Source organism: Colobus angolensis, unplaced genomic scaffold (genome assembly GCF_000951035.1).
Source record: "Colobus angolensis palliatus isolate OR3802 unplaced genomic scaffold, Cang.pa_1.0 Scaffold206, whole genome shotgun sequence".
NCBI classification, from domain to species: Eukaryota; Metazoa; Chordata; class Mammalia; order Primates; family Cercopithecidae; genus Colobus; species Colobus angolensis.
The window spans coordinates 2,011,647-2,029,550 of NW_012115222.1; the positions used below are offsets into that span (position 1 = coordinate 2,011,647).

A 17,904-nucleotide genomic window follows, 5' to 3' on the forward strand; every position below is an offset into this window, starting at 1 on the left:
ATGAGGCTAATGTTAAATGGTTGGGTTGCTTTTTTTTTTAATTTTCAGGGTCATGAAAACTAAGGAAGTTTTATAGTGGATGGGTTTTAAAGTATAGAATATTTTGAGCAAATTGATAGGAATCAACTATAAAACCTGTTACAGGCATTTTCCAAAATGAAGTTTGCATCTTTAGTACTTTAACTGTAGGATTTTTTTGTTGATACATTTACCTTCTTTATACTGGGTGAACAATAGAAACAAATATTCAGCTGTTTAATGACATTTCACTGTATGGTCTCAAGTATCCCATCAGTTTATAGAAATATGTTTATAGCTTTATGTAACTTCAGTAGTATTAAAACCAAGTTTTGATTATGACCTAATAGCCAAATTTAAATTAGAATTTTAGAAGAGCTCTTAGAGACTTCAGGTAAGCATTAGATTGACTCTGATTCATAATACTGATTTATTTTTTAAATTAGAAAAGTAACTTGCTTCCTGATAGCTTGTTTAATATCTTTGCTTATTCTGCCATTTAGACAGGATTTACTAGGATACAAACTACATCTTTTTGGGATACCATTATATGCTGTTGTGAGACTTTTGTTTTGTTTTGTTTTTGGTTTTGGTATTCACATTTCCAGCAAATTGCCATAATTAAGTAATTAAAATCATACCAACTGTGATTTAGAAGTTACATTAAGGCTGGGCGTGGTGGCTCACACCTGTGATTCCAGCACTTTTGGGAGGCTGAGGTGGGTAGATCACTTGAGGTCGGGGTTTAAGACCAGCCTGGCCAACACGGTGAGACTCCATCTCTACTAATAATACAAAAATTAGTCACGCCTGTAATCCTAGCACTTTGGGAGGCTGAGGCAGGTGGATCACGAGGTCAGAAGATTGAGACCATCCTGGCCAACATAGTGAAACCACATCTCTACTAAAAATGCAAAAATTAGCTGGACAAGGTGGCACACGCCTGTAGTCCCTGCTACTCAGAAGGCTGAGGCAGGAGAATCACATGGACCCAGCAGGTGGCAGCTGCAATGGGCCGAGATCACGCCAGTGCACTCCAGCCTGGGTGACAGAGCGAGACTCTGTCTCAAAAAAAAAAAAAAAAAAAAAAAACCTTAGTCGGGCGTGGTGACACGCACCTGTAGTCCCAGCTACTCAGGAGGCTGAGGCATGAGAATTACTTGAACCTGGGAGGCAGAGGTTGCAGTGAGCGAAGATTGCACCACTGCACTTTAGCCTGGGCGACAGTGAAACTGTGTCTAAAAACAAAAAAAGCATAAAAATAAAAGTTAATATACATTAAGATTAAATATATTAGAAAATCATTGGGAAATGATCTCTTGGGATCTGTGAAGGGGAGGAGGCTGTGACCCATTTTAATCTAAACTTTAAAAGAGAAAATGGGAATTCAAGTAGGATGATTTTGTATTTGATATGGGGAACATTATCTGAATGTTGAGAATTGTTAGGTGTTTTGTGAAATATTCTTTTTAAGTATTTCTGAAAATATAGTCACTTACTTGCCTATTTAATTGCTCTGCTTATTGGTGGCATCTGCTTTGTGAACTCTTGTGTAATTAAAGGATAATTTGGCTTTTTAAATTCTAACTTTAGTACCTGTTTTTTTGTGTTTTAGGAGGAGCGTATTATTTAATATCTAGAAGTCTCGGGCCAGAATTTGGTGGTGCAATTGGTCTAATCTTCGCCTTTGCCAACGCTGTTGCAGTTGCTATGTATGTGGTTGGATTTGCAGAAACTGTGGTGGAGTTGCTTAAGGTAATTCACCTTCCTTTTAGTCATTCGTTTACCAAATCTTTTTTGAGGGATTATATGCCAATCACCATGTTAGAGGGTGGTAAAGCAGTGATACGATGACCAAGAGATTCTTCCTTCAAAAAGTTTAGTACAGGAGATAGGCAAAGATTAAAATACTATTAGAATGTCAGCAGTGGCAACACAAAGTGGGGAGCACTTAACTTACTTTTCAGGAATTGGGGTTGCAAGGGAGTCAAGGAAGGCCTCTCTAAGGATGGAAGTCTAGATGTTAGCAAGCAAATTGGAAAGGTGGAAGTGGTATGAGGGGAATAGGGAAGAAAAGGAAAGAAAGGCCTTTAAAGGGTAGAGTTAAGAAAAATATGGCCCGGCGCGGTGGCTCATGCCTGTAATCCCAGTACTATGGGAGGCAGAGGTGGGCGGATCACCTGAGGTCGGGAGTTTGAGACCACCCCTGTCTCTACTAAAAATAAAAAATTAGCCTGGCATGGTGGTGCTTGCCTGTAATCCCAGTTACTCTGGAGACTGAGGCAGGAGAATCGCTTGAACTGGGGAGCCAAATCCCAGTTACTCTGGAGACTTAGGCAGGAGAATCGCTTGAACCAGGGAGGCAGAGGTTGCGGTAAGCCTGGGCAACAAGAGTGAAACTCTGCCTCAAAAAAAGGAAAGAAAGAAAGAAAAATACAGACATTTTTGTATGGTTCAAGCACAAAGCAGCAAGACATTTAAGACTAGAGAGAGAAAAAATAATCAGGAGAAGGGTCTTATTTCCATTTAAGTTAGGGTCTTGTTTGGGACTGGGGGACGTGACATGCTCAGATTTGGGACATAGGGAAGTATGTGACCATGGTACAGAGAATGGACTTGAGGAATCACAACTGGAAATAGAGACCATTTCAAAGGTTGTGGGTATCCTGGGAGAGGAGATGGTGGCTTATATTAAAACAGTGACTTGTGGAGTGGGAGAGATGTGGGTGAATTGGGGAGATTTTAAAAAATTTGAATGAGTGGATTTGATAATTAATGGAATGTGGGAAATTAGAGAAATAGGATGTCAAGTGTATACACACATTTCTGACTTTTGGAGTTAGATGGAAGATAATGCCATTTGCCGTGTGATGGAAAACACAGGACAGTTTAGTTTGCATGTGTTAACTAGAGGAACCATGAGTATATCCGAATAGAGGTGACTGTATTGCTCTGGAGTATAATTAAAGAAGAGTGAAATAGGATTCCTCAAATATTATTAAATGAAAGGAACCTCAAGTGACACCTATAAATTGCTCATGTGAGGTTAGGTTGTAACTATTCTACAGTAGTAAATGGTACATAAGGAAGTATAAAATCTGAGAAGGATTGACACCTGCGTTGACATTGACCTTTACTTGTGTACACCAAAGGGATGAAGAAAAAGAAGGGTTATAATACCATGAGTAAGCAATGTAACCGTTAGAGTTTATATTCTTTCATTGTTTAATTTAGTGTATATTTTAATTTGAGAGTCAAAGTGTAAGGTTTACTCTGTGAATGCTTATCAAAGTATTTAATTAGAGTTTATGCATGTTTTTGTTTCATGGAAAATTTAATTTAGAGAAATATGAAATTTAAAACATTTTAAACTACATTTATTATATAAAATATTGAGGTGTAGTGGTAGTCTTCTGTTGCAATCATGGTCCATGAATCTAAAAGCCAGTCAATAGATATTTATACTAGTACCTTTTTTTTTGTTCAAGTAATTCTCAGATATGATTATCCAAATGCTATAGAGAATTTCAAAGATCAGATTAATTCAAGAGATGTTGAAATCAAATATCAAAAAACTAAAAAATTTTTTTGCAAAGTAAAAAGTATGTACTACTTTATGAAATTTAATGGGACCCTTGAAGGTTGGACAAGGTTGGGAAATGACTTTTCCTACTGTGTTGGTTAAATATTAACACTTTCTATGCCTTCGGTTATCAAAAGCGTCTTTGGATCTAGGGGGTTTTCCACCCTGATATTTGTATTAAGGTCATTTATCTGGAATTCAAGCAATCTTATTCCTCCCTTGTAGTTGACTTTTATGAAAGAATTTCTTTTGAAAAGCATTAACAAGATTGCTTTTTTTAAAAAGAAGCAAATTTATAGGATTATTATAATCTATACTTTTGTCAGTTGCAGCATTATATATATATATATCATCCTGAGTTACCAAAACAACTAAATTATGTTTTAGTTTTTTTGTGCCTTTTATTACCTTATTTGAGAAGTGGTAGTAATTGATAAATCACTTTTTACTTAGTTAAGTGGGATATCATAATCTTTAATTTTATCCTACATGAGAATCTTTTAAAAATGCCATTGATATTAAACTACAAATAATTTTGTTTGCAGAGTGGAAACAGTGTGTGTTTTTGGACAGCAGCAGGAAGGTGTGCTCATCACTTACTCTCTTGCAGTGTACAAGACCATTAAAAGCATGAGCTCACTAATCACAATAAATAAAAAATATATTTGTGCTATATAACTTAAAATTCTAATTAGCAGTATTATAACTTTCTTGTTAGCAATTCCTTTTTTGATTTATTGAGTCTATATTAAATATAGAAGTGTTAGTAATCACACATTTATGTCATCAGATGCTTGAATGACACCTCAGTGGTAAATAGTAATTTGTTCCTTCAGGTCTTCCATTTATTTCTTAAGTAACCATTTATTCAACTTCTACAGGTAAGGCACCATAATATCTCTAAAATGTTTCAAAAGGAGTGTGAATGTGTATAAAAGTAACTAGTATTGCTTATTATATTTATGATTCTTTTTTCTAGGAACATTCCATACTTATGATAGATGAAATCAATGATATCCGAATTATTGGAGCCATTACAGTGGTGATTCTTTTAGGTATCTCAGTAGCTGGAATGGAGTGGGAAGCAAAAGTAAGTTATGATAGGAACACCCGTAAATATTTAGTATGTGAACTTTTAGAGCTTATGTTTTGGGAACACTCTAACGTATGATAATATTTCTAGATTCTAATGGTACCTAAGTGGCCATTTTCACAAAAGTTTATATATAAGGTTATTTTCTACTTGACCAAGTAGAGAATCTTTGGAGATAACACTCAACCTAGGATCTAGTTAAACACAGTACTTTGTAAATTTTGAATTTCCCACTATCTCGCCCATTCTCCAGTTTTGCAGTATGTAAAAATTCTCAGGTCAGTGTGTTATTCCAAATTAAACATCTGGCTTTGTAATTTATTTAAAAGTTCAACTTAAACATGGGGCAGTAAGTAAAAGTCATTGCTCACATGAGGTTAGAGAAGTTATTCTTGCTATTGAAATTTCAGAAGTTATGACTACCAAAGCCAGTATCATTGTTTCTGGAAAAAATTGCTAAAGTCACGTTACCCATAAGCAGAGCACCCAGAAGTGTTTTTGTCTCTTTGAGAATTAGAGCATCATAGCACAGCTGTAGTTTCCCAAGTAATGGATATCCGCGTTACTTTAAAGACCTTACAAAAGTCACATATTTGTGCTATATATGATATGATAATGTTTAACAAACCAAAAATTAGGAAAGCCTGAAAGAGTAATTTTTTCAATCTTGTACTTTATTGTAAAGTCATACTAGTATAAAATTAAATCATTTATTTACACATTTTGCACATGTACTGTATGAAAATAATAGAATTTTATACCACCTGGGACATGATTAGTGTATATGTACTTCCTTTTCCCACAGATGACACCGGTTTTCATGAGTGTTCAGTTTTATTGAGAGGTTAAGAGTGGAGAAGGGGAAATGGTTGTTTTCATAGATTGCTCTTTCCTTCCATTCCCATTGCTACTTGAATTTCCCTCCTGTATATTGTCATCTTCTTTCTGTACTTTTTCTTATTTTCGTGTAGCAGTCACACACTCAACATTATGTTTGGACCATTATAAAACTTGTGTTTGTGTTCAGCATGTTTTCTATGTCAAGATTGTAGTGTTAAGGTGGAAGAGACAGGAATGAATGATCTAGAATGAAAGCCTGTAGTGTTTTGGAATTTACAGTGCTTTTTGGTTTGTGGGAGGGCATGCACATCTTTAACTCATTTCAGAAATACGGCATGATCTCACTTTTACTATCTTTTTTTTTCCCCCAGATATTTCTTTAAAGATCTCTTTGTTCATTAAACAAGGAATTATTGAGCAGCTGCTTGGCATGTGGCATTGTTTAAGGCACTGGGGAATCAGGCAAAACAAAACAGAAATTCTTTCCCTCATGGAAGTTATATTCTAGGGGAATTGAATCAAGGTACAGAAACAAGATTCTTGATTTTAATTTTTAATGTTTAAAATTGCAGGCTCAGATTGTTCTTTTGGTGATCCTACTTCTTGCTATTGGTGACTTTGTCATAGGAACATTTATCCCACTGGAGAGCAAGAAGCCAAAAGGGTTTTTTGGCTATAAATGTAAGTAAAAAAGTTTCAGTATTTTTTAAGGGTACCTGTTTATAGAATTCTATTATCAATTACATGTTGTACATTTTAGATATTTTGTAACAGAATTGACTGTGGTTTGGTGATTCATCCTAATTTACAATTTAGTTTTGTCCCCTTTATGTATGCTGTACAGTTGGAGTAAAAATTACTTCTATTTACATCTTTTTCATTATTAGCAACAAAAGGCGATAGAATATAGAGAAAGCAGTGCCACTAAGAAAAGGAGATTTTATTCTCTACTAGTTTTGGGAATTTGTAACTGAATTTCTAACTTTTGTTCTAATATGACTTTCATTCTTTTAGCATATTTAAGCACAGTAATTTAGAAGCACCTAAGATTGTGAAAGCAACTAGAAATATTAGTTTCTTGGTATAATTGCATTTTTCAAGAGTGCAGGCCATTTGATTTTTAGGAGATCTCTCCAGTTGGGTTTGTCTTGTTTGTTTTTATAGATAGATTCGGGTTATTCATTTTTGTCAGGAACATAAGTGAACCATGTCTCCTTCTTAGTGCACCACATTTGGAGGGTGCATGATGCAGTTTTTTCCATTACTTAGTGGTGTTAGTTTTGGTGATTTAGTCAAGGTTATACCTGCACAGTTTCTCTATTGTGAGGTTGCTGTTTTTTTCTTTGCAGTCAATAAGTGATCTGTGGAAGAATACTCTGAGACTGTTCATAGCCCTGTCAAACTTCTACCAAATGGCTTCATCCTTAACCCCTCTCACGTCTGGCTTTTGTTGGTCAAAATAAGTCAGATGGTGCTAGATCCACTATGAATTTTTTGTCCTCTGCTTCATTTCTCTTAGTCATTCCTTCTCCTTCTTGAAACACGTCTATTTTATTCGATGTCAGATACCCTGGGTGCCTAACTCGCTAGTCACTATGACTATTACTCCTGTTACCCCCTTTAAATGCAGAATTGTACAACTATTATCGTGCTGACCTTCTAACTATATACTCTCCCTTGGGTGGTGTGTATTCTCATGACTCAAAATGCTATTTTTTTTTTTTTTTTTTTCGCTCTGTCGCCCGGACTGGAGTGCAGTGGCCAGATCTCAGCTCACTGCAAGCTCCGCTTCCTGGGTTTACGCCATTCTCCTGCCTCAGCCTCCCGAGTAGCTGGGACTACAGGCGTCCGCCACCTCGCCCGGCTAGTTTTTGTATTTTTAGTAGAGACGGGGTTTCACCGTGTTAGCCAGGATGGTCTCGATCTCCTGACCTCATGATACGCCCGTCTCGGCCTCCCAAAGTGCTGGGATTACAGGCTTGAGCCACCGCGCCCGGCCCTCAAAATACTATTAAGATGACTGACCTGTTTCTATTCCTGAATCTCTCCTTTGAAGTTCTAACATAAATATATATCCAATTGATTATTTGAAGTCTCTCCTGCTTATTTCTTCTCAAGCTTTTCCATCTAAGTAACTGAAACCAGGATCTTAGTGTTTCCCATCCTACCTGCTCCTATTAATTTTGATCCTTTTCTAATCAGTGCATTTATTTTCCTATCTCTAGATTGAACCTCTGCAGCAACCTCCTAATCAGCCTCCCTGTTTCAGATGTTGAATCTTTCAGTCCATTGTCCACACTTTAATAGTATATGTCATTTGTGTGTTTATGACCCTACTTTGATTTTCCATTTTATTTAGGATAAATTTAACTTTTATAAAATATTCATACTCTGTCCCTCAGTGGTCACTCCATTCTCATTTAATTCTTCCCCTTACTGTAAGAGTCTTATCTTCTTTTATTTCCTCAAAAGAGTTAAACCTTTTTCTACTTTGGGGTCTTCATACATGTTGTGTTTCTTTTCTGGTGTACTCTTTTTCCCTGATCATCACATGACTGATTCTTGCTCAGCAAACTCTTAGCTTAAGTATTGTTTCCTTCCTTATATTTGCTTAGCCTTTTGTAACCACATTGAATTAGATTCTCTCTCTCATTTGTTATTCAACTCCCTGTTTTCATCAGAATATTTACTGCTGTTTATAATTACCTGTTTCTTATTTTGTCATTTGCTATTGAGACTCTTAAATTCCATGAAGGCAGGAACAATGTCTAACTTGTTTATATTGCATCTCTAAGTACTTCGAGATGCTAGAAAGCTCTAGTACAGGACCTGACACATGGTAGCTACTCAGATGGATACAATACAGTTAATCGGTTATCTTAGAGTCGTAGATGAAAACAGTAGGTCTAGTTGTAGCTTTTATTGTTGTTGAAATCAAAAGGAACTTTATTTAGGGTACCTTAGCTAATTGTCTGACAGCCTCAAAAATCAATAGGTCACTGGATAGTAAAGAAAGCTGTGGACCAAAATCTATACAGATAGTAATGTAAGTTGGAAGCTATCAAAAAATTGATTCTATATTATTATGATGTTGCTTTCGTTTTCCTTTTTTTTTCTTCCTTGAGATGGGGTCTCACTCTGTCACCCAGGCTGGAGTGCAATGGCATGATCATGGGTAACTGCAGTGTCGACTGTCCAGGCTTAAATGATTCTCCCACCCCAGCCTCCCAAGTAGCTGGGACCACAGGCATGTGCCACCACTCCTGGCTAATTTTTTAATTATTTATAGAGACAAGGTCTTCCTATGTTGCCGAGGCTGGTCTCGAACTGCTGGGCTCAAGAAATCTGCCTGCCTTGGCCTCCCCACGTACTGAAATTACAGGTGTGAGGCACCACGCCATGCCCCCTTTTGTTTTTCTACCTCCTTTCTTGTTTCTTTTACCTCAGAGATTTAGGGGATTATCCACATTTTGATTTGCATTTGGGCTAGTCATAACAATTCAGTTAGAGGCTCTTGAAACGTAATTGGCGAGGTATACAAAAATGGGACATGAATCAGATCAGATGATCATTTTGGTTGTAAACCGTTGTCTCATACAAGAAAAGAACACCAAATACTTGAACTAGGAAATATGCAAAAATTTGCTAGTTACTTTAACTGAAGAAAAGTTAGGGGTCATATATACCTGTTATTCTTGACCTCAATTATTGTAGTCTAATTTGCTCTCCATTAATTGTCAAAAATATTTTGTTTTCTACAGCTGAAATATTTAATGAGAACTTTGGGCCAGATTTTCGAGAGGAAGAGACTTTCTTTTCTGTATTTGCCATCTTTTTTCCTGCTGCAACTGGTATTCTGGCTGGAGCAAATATCTCAGGTGATCTTGCAGTAAGTATTATAAAGTGCTATATCAATTATATACTTTAAAGTGGAATACATATATTTATTTTTACAGATAGACTTTAAAAAATCTTCTTGTCTTCTAGGATCCTCAATCAGCCATACCCAAAGGAACTCTCCTAGCCATTTTAATTACTACATTGGTTTACGTAGGAATTGCAGTATCTGTAGGTAAATAGTTTTACATTTCTTTATGTGTTGCAGAAATTTCATGATGTACATACTATAAATACTTTTATGACATTTGCTAACTTATAAATTCAGAAATATTTCAATAAAAAGACATGGAATCGCTTATTATAATTCAAGAACAGTTTTTAGAAAACTAATAATAACTTCTATAGACATTATCTAAACCACCAAATGCTTTATGGCATTTCCAGTATTTTTATTAATTATGGTAAATTAGAAAATTATATGAAATTGCATCTGTAAACTCATTCCACTGAGATATATTTATTGAAAACAATTCATATGTAGAAGCAAATGAATTTTACTGCTACAAATTTCTGAACTTTTTTGAAGATGGTTTTTTTTTTTTTTTAAATAGTATATGAAGATTCTTTCAAGGCTATTAAGCAATGCTTGGCAATTTTTTACTATAAAAACACTGGTTTCGAAGAATAGGACATACTAAGTTTTACTTAGGAAAAGTTTTACTAAATTCTTACTAGATTGAATGAAAATGATTTCAAAACCATGTTGTTACTTCATGGGATCATGGTATTTTAGAGCTTGAAAGGACTTAAGTGGTCAACCAGTCTCTAAACCTTTTCTTACAGATGAGAAAATAGAAGCTCAGAGATTTCACTACCAAAGATAGTGGCATTTGTTTTAGAGATTTGTTTTCATGGCAAAGAAGGTTTTTTCGTTGTTTGTTTTAAATAAAGTCTTCAAGGCTATTTTCTATGAATTACTATTAGTTTACATATGGTTTGCATTTGTCAAGCTTTACAGTTAAATTTCTTAAGCATAATGCAAAAGTAAATCTTAGTTTAATACTAATGTGAAGAATCATAAACTCCAAGCCCATAGGCTACACAATATGAGGTTTCTATTGGATTTGGTAAGAAAATTTCATTTTTGCTATATATTCACTGATATGCTGGGAAGTAATAGCAGATTTATATTTATAAACTCTGCTTCTAGTTGCTTAAATGTAATTTGGAAATGTCACTACATGACAGAAATACTAATAATATCAGGGTGGGCTGAATTGCCTTTTGTTTTTGGTTTTTGAGATGGAGTCTTACTCTCTGGCCCAGGCTGGAGTGCAGTGGCTTGATCTTGGCTCACTGCAACCTCCGCCTCCTGGGTTCAAGCAATTCTCGTGCCTCAGCCTCCTGAGTAGCTGGGATTACAGGCACCTGCCACCACACCTGGCTAATTTTTGTGTTTTTAGTAGAGATGGGGTTTCACCATGTTGGCCAGGCTGGTCTCAAACTCCTGACATCAGGTGATCTACCCGCCTTAACCTCCCAAAGTGCTGGGATTACAGGCGTGAGCCACCACGCCCAGCCTGAATTGGCATTTACAAATGAATTTGGATTTCATTTATCCTTAGAATTCATAGACAAATACCTTGAAATTTATTTTGAAAAAACAGATGAATATATATGCTTAGCAAAATATATGGGTTCCCCTGAAAGTTCCTAGCATGCTTGTATACATTATTTAAAGTAAATTTAGTCTTAAAGTGACATAATTGATTATGTTTTAGCTTGTAAAATAGTTTGTTATAGCAAATGAACATTTTCTCTTTTTATTTTACCCTCTAACATTGCTAGCCCTCGTACGCATTTCATTCTGTCTACATTAGCCCTTGGAACAATAGGAGTAACCCCTTGATGCTGATGTTCAGTAGCTAGGCCAGTAAAGGCAGCCTCTACACCAGTGCTTGTTAAACTCAAAGCAGTGGAACCTTTTTTCCCCAAAAAATTTCAGGCATAGACTATCAGAATGCAAAGCACATGAAAATACAGTTACTTTAGGGCTGGGGGGATTTGCAAGGCTCTGTACTCCCTTCATTTGCCAGTTGTTTCAGAGGTACCTTTATGGAAACATGGTTTTTCAAGGACTGTTCTGAATGGTAGATGAAAAAATGGAAAAACAAGGAACTGTATAGTCTGCCTAGTCATTAAAATATCCTCCCTTCTCATACTTAGTTCTGTTTATTCAATTTTTGCTGTCATGCATGTAATTTTTACCTCAATATATGATGAAATAATACTGAAAAAGTGCTTCAGAAAGTAAAAATCTTTAAAGTATAAGGAACGGTAATTACCATTAGTTGTGCATTACACGTTACTCCGAATAATAAAGCTTGCTTCAAGGTCACTTTTTAAATATTTTATTACGGAAGTTTTCAATTTTATGGAAGAGAAGGGAGCATTTTCAAATTAGCTCAATAATTATTATGCAGCTTCAAAACAGTTAGCAAAAATATTAGTACATGCTTAATCTTGTTTCATCTATTTCCAAGTCACTCTGCTCTACGGGTTATTTTTAAGCAAATCTTAGATACCATGTGTTTTCTTCTTTTTAGGGTAATCATATTTGAGACAGAGATTTAAATATAATTATAATTCATTAATATTCAAATTATTTTCCCTCACAGAAGAGTGGTATTACCTGAAGTCTGATTTTTAGCCACGTTCAAGTATAAATATTTGGAGTATAGGAAAACATCACTGCCGTTTGGAACTCTTTCAGTATCGTGTTTTCATATAAGGACATCTTTACCAAATAGGCTAGGAAATAGTTTGCTAGTATACCATTTTCCACAACTCTGTTTACATGATTTTTAAGTGTTTATGTGTAAATACTATTCTTTATAAAAGATTCAGTTTCACCAAATATTGGGGACCATGATGCTTTACAAATTCTGTTCCAGGTAAAGTCTTAACTGTAAATGCAATGTATGCTATTATAATTGAGTAGATGTATAGTCAATACTTTGGTTTCTTTATAAATATATATATATGTAATTTTGAAATGAAGGTAGATATTAAGTATATTATTCTTGTTGTCACTTGTGTCTTGTCACAACTTTAGGTTCTTGTGTTGTTCGAGATGCCACTGGAAACGTTAATGACACTATTGTCACAGAGTTAACAAACTGTACTTCTGCAGCCTGCAAATTAAACTTTGATTTTTCATCTTGTGAAATCAGTCCTTGTTCCTATGGCCTAATGAACAACTTCCAGGTGAGCCTTGGCTTTGTAATATACAGACATTCTGTATTTATCTAGGGGTGAGACTACTATCAAATCTGACTATTCACAATATAGCCATAGCATAGAAGGAAAGACAGTTGTTATTTTATTTTTCTTAATTTTTAATTTTTTATTGAGATAGAGTTTTGCTCTGTCCCCCAGGCTGTAGCACGGTGGTGCTATCTTGGCTTGCTGCAACCTCCGCCTCCTAGGTTCAAACGATTCTCTCACGTCAATCTCCCATGTAGCTGGGACTGCAGGCGCCTGCCACCACGCCCAGCTAATTTTTGTATTTTTAGTAAGGGTGGGGTTTTACCATGTTGGCTAGGCTGGTCTCGAACTCCTGATGTCAAGTGATCCACCTGCCTGGGCTTCACAAAGTGCTGGGATGGCAGGTGTGAGCCACTGTGCCTGGCCGGTTGTTCTTTATGTTCCCCTAAAACTGTAGATATCTAATTGGGCAAACTAAAATATGAATGGATAAAATCTGAGGATGTTCAAGAGCAAAGAACCCCTGGAAGTTAATGTTTTTATAACAGCATATAACATATATATATGAGTGTGTGTGTATTTATATATGTAGCATGTAAATATACTGCTTTAGAAAGCATGGAATCATCTTGCACATGGTCATATTTGTATGGGTCTGTTTTTGGATTCTGGATTCTATTCTGTTGATCTTTGTGTCTGTCCTTGTATCAGTACCACACATTCTTAATTACTGTAGTTAAATGGTAAGTTTTGAGGTCAGGTAGATTAATTCCTCCCATTTTAGCCTTTCTAAAAAAATTGTTTTAGCTATTTTAGTTCATTGGTCTTTCCATATAAAAATTTAAAATAACCTTGTGTGTGTGTGTGTGTGTTAATTAATTTACTTTTTAATTTTTTTTATCACTTCAGTAGTTTTTGGGTTACATGTGGTTTCTGGTTACATAGATGAATTGTGTTGTGATGGAGTCTGAGATTTTGGCACACCTATCACCCAAGTACCTTACATTTATTTTTAAAAAGTCTTGTTGGGATTTTGATAGGAATTTACATTAAACTGGTGTATATCAATTTGGAGAGAATTGACTATGTTGAGTGTTCAATTCATAAACATCATCTCTCCATTTATTTGTATTGTCTTTGATTTTTTTTCAGTTAGCATTTTGTCGTTTTCAGCATACGTGTCCTGTATGTATTTTGTTAAATTTACAACTAAGTATTTTTATTTTGCGCAGTTTAAACCCATACCAACTGAGTTCAGTTTTCTAATTAGTGTAGTCTTCATAATTGCTTTATATATAAATGGCCTTTATAAAAGTATTGATAGGTGTCAGTCGTAGTGTTACTTTATTAGATACGGATCATATAAAGTCATTCAGCATGAAATCACCATTTAACATTTAACAACAGAATTTAATTCTGAATGGATACTTGAAAGCTAGTGAATTTCTAAAACATACAAACTGGATAGGTTAGTAGTACTTCTCAAGTATTTGGAGGCTGTCAGTTCTGCTGTTTATTGTTACCTCTATTAAGGTACTGAAAATGAAATGAAATTTTAGTCTGCCAGATTTATGCGTTTTTAGAAACAGAAAAGATTATGTAAGGGGAAAATAAATTACTAAAATTAATTTGGAGGATAATTTTGAGTTGTTTGTTCAGTCCTAGGATGGTAGAAAGAACACAAAGGTGTGGATTCAGGAGATTAAATCAAAGTATTCTATTGTAAATTCATAGAGTATGTGGTTCTGCTGATTTCCAAAGAAAAATAAAAATTTTGCTTTGTAATTTTTTTAGTATTGTATAAACAGAATAATTTGGATTTTAATGTATTTAAAATTCTGTGTTTTATGTAGTCTGTAAATTTTACAATACAATTTTAACTAAAATTTGTAAAGGCATTGTTTTTATTTTTTATTATGTAGTTTGAAGCAATTTACTGTACTTTCCGTGGTTACAAATATTGAACTCAATTATGTAATAGAAGTTTGTGTTTTCTAGTCATGAGACTAGGCAGAATTGTAGGAATGAAAGAAAGTATTCATATCCAGCTAATGATTCAGGCCAATTCTGACATTGATATTGTGTATGGAAGGCACAAACGTTGGTCTTTGCCCAGTGACTGAAAATACCAGTCAGATTTCTGTGTGGCCTTAAGATAGAAAAGTCTGTTGTCTTTATCAAGTCTAGTATGGACTCATTCAAGCAAAGAGGAATTTGGTATAAGTAAAGCTGCTTTTCTAATTTAAAGTAAGTAAACTTTTCAAAAATACTTTGTAAAGTGATACAACATGAGGGAAAATCTTGTGAAAATATAAATACCTTGGCATTTGGATGATGAAGAATGGTGGATAGGACATAACTGAAGAGTATGTAAGTTGGAGTCTCCGTCATAAGATCTGTACAAGTCATACTTCATAATCACCTTTTCATACTTCAGGAAATAAAGTTATTTGGGTCATCTTGTTGCTCTTAAATTTTAAATTGTATATATAGTTTTATATTGCTTGCTGTATTTCTACATTATAATGTCCTCTGAAACCTTTGACTCACTGTTGCGTAATAAACAAAATGCGAGCTTTAGTCTAAATCAGTCAGAGCCCTTCATACCTCTTCTTAAGCCTCACTGCCTTCTGTTCCCACTGGACTCCAGGCACTGAGTGTGTTTGTGCATGCACACATACATACCCTACTCTCTTCCTTTAGTCATTGCTTCACTCTGCTTGGAATTCTCCTGTGGTTTATTTTTCCATGTCCAAATCCGCCTGACTTCAAGGCGACTTAGTTCCATGAAGATTTTCTTGAATCCCAAATCATCTTCAACACACACCCCCACACAGACTTTTACCGTTCATTTTGTTTACTTGCTATCTTTTAGCTTTTATTAGACTTTTGTCTTTTTTTCCCCTTTAGAGACAACACGGTCATTTTTTCATCTGTTTCCACTGTATATCGTTGACATTAATATTATTTACATTCAATATTATTATCCTTGCTGCTGATATTTTACCATTACATGTTGAGAAGTACAGAGGTTATTGGATAACTGTTCAACTATTTACTAGAAAACAGGAAACCTATTATAGCAGGCCCCAAAACATAGTATTTCCAGGTGAAAAGTCTGGATCATAATTTACTTCAATTTATAACTGATGGAAGAAGGGAAAATGTATTGTTTCCTCAACATGGAAGAGAAAAGGTTATAGTAATGCTGGTGGTGTCAGTTTTGCCTTACTCCTACAATGCAGAATGTATCATAAAGTCTTGCTCTACTTTCGTCCACTTATCTCTTTCTTTGTACTTAATTTAACTTTGAGATCATTACAACAGATGTAGAATTTTGTGTGATCTAATGAGGCTGTATAGCAGAAATTAGGTTTATTCATTTTAATCTTGACTCATCTGTCCTTCACAGTCTCCTTCCCTAAAGATAAGGTTGTCAGTTCTAAGTAATCCAGCATTGCCGTGAAAAAATAGTGACTATGAAAAATGCACAGCATATATATAACTACCAAATTGTTATTAAAGGGCTGAGTAGAAAATAATCTTTTCAGATTTTCTCCCCACTGTTAGAAGTCTGTGCTACTGTCTTTAAAACACTTCAGAGATGTATTCTTCATATTTAACCTTAAATCTAATGGAAGATCTAGGGAAAGATGTTTAGTCAACAGGGTGGTTTATGTGTACATGAAATCAGGCTTATGCATTGTGGACAGGGATTGTACCCGTTGCTAACTTTTCATTTGGTTTAAACTATTAAATTTTACAGTCAAGTGTGTGACAGAAACAGCTTAAAACCTGATTTCCTTATCTCTTTGGTCTCAGTTGACATGTTCTTAGTCAATATAAATGAAAGATAAAATCTCTACCAATGAAGCAAATAATCTGAGTGATGATCACCATTCACTGCTGGGAAATTTATAATACCATTCACAGCTGCTCAAGTTGACAGTAGTTGAATCCACCACACAACTCATCCACTTTAATTTTGTGTTTCGACAAGTTTCACAGATTCAGAAGTACACAGTGAATACCTGTGTATTTATCCTTCAGTTATATTTACTAGTTTATATTGTACCGTTTGCTTTGTATGTGTATATGTATAGTCTTTTTCTCCTCAAATAAGTTATAGACATCATGACATGACAATCATTTTGAAGTATTTAACGCATTTTGTGTAAGCACAATATGGTTATCCTACTTAAGAAATTAAACATTGATGAAGTACTGTTATTTAAATATATATCCTATGTTCATATTTCTCCACTTGTCCCAGTAATGTCCTTTATAGTATTTTTTCTAAGTCCAAGATTCATCTAGGATCACACATAGTATTTAGTTATCGTGTCATTTTAAAATCATTTAATCTAGGGGAGTTTCTAGCCCACAGTAATCTTCATGACATTGACAGTTTCAGCATTTGAACCAGGTTGTTTTGAATTGTGCCCCTCAGTTTGAATTTACCTGATTCATGAGCTTGGTGATCAGTCCTTTATTGTTGGTGGTTTTTTTTTTTTTTTAAGTTTTCTAAGAGGAAATATTTGAATATTTGAACATGTACAATAGAGAAAGCAATATAATACACCTAATACCTATAATACCCAGGTTTATCAGTTATCAATGCATGATTAATTTTGTTTCCTGTGTAACTACTCCTCCTATGCCAGATTATTTAGAGCAAAACCCTAGACTTTAGATCATATCTTCAGCTGGAAATATTTCCACATTTTTTTCTAAAAGATAAAGGCTTAGAAAAAAATAGTCTAACCACAATACTATCTTAACATAAGAAACAGCCTTCCTAATAGAAGTACATGATGGCACTTATGCAATACTCTTGCCAAAACTTTTACCTCATTTTGATTAACTGTCTAGATAGTACTAGTTTACTAGAATTACAGAAATGAGAAGAGGTTAAGCAACAGAATGATGATGAAGTCCGAAAAATCCAGAGCATGAGATCTCCATGAGAGAAATGATAGAAACATAATAAAAGGAAAAGGAAATGTGAACCTGTTGATTGAAAAAGACTGAAGAGACACATAAACCAAATATAATGTGTAACTTTTTTTTTTTTGGATCCTGATTTGAACAGACTATTTTTGAAAGATAAAAAAGGGTAATTTTGGGAATTTGAATGCTGACTTGCCTTTTTGTGGTACTGTTAAGCAATTATTAAGTTTTTAAGCTGTGACAGTGGCATTATAGTTAAGTTTTCAAAAGTCCTTACCTGTTAGAGATATGTACTGAAATATTTATGTGTTAA

At 34.8% G+C, this 17,904-nt stretch overlaps 1 protein-coding gene across 1 annotated transcript in view; it reads left to right on the top strand.

Moving 5' to 3' along the window:
* The window catches only part of SLC12A2 (solute carrier family 12 (sodium/potassium/chloride transporter), member 2), a 104,816-nt gene that overhangs the window by 44,927 nt on the left and 41,985 nt on the right, over window positions 1-17,904 (top strand). Inside the window, exons 5-10 of the mRNA XM_011942097.1 lie at window positions 1,634-1,773; window positions 4,581-4,691; window positions 6,107-6,215; window positions 9,296-9,423; window positions 9,522-9,606; window positions 12,490-12,641. Of these exons, the coding sequence (XP_011797487.1) occupies window positions 1,634-1,773; window positions 4,581-4,691; window positions 6,107-6,215; window positions 9,296-9,423; window positions 9,522-9,606; window positions 12,490-12,641 (725 nt within the window). The remainder of the gene's footprint in view (window positions 1-1,633; window positions 1,774-4,580; window positions 4,692-6,106; window positions 6,216-9,295; window positions 9,424-9,521; window positions 9,607-12,489; window positions 12,642-17,904) is intronic.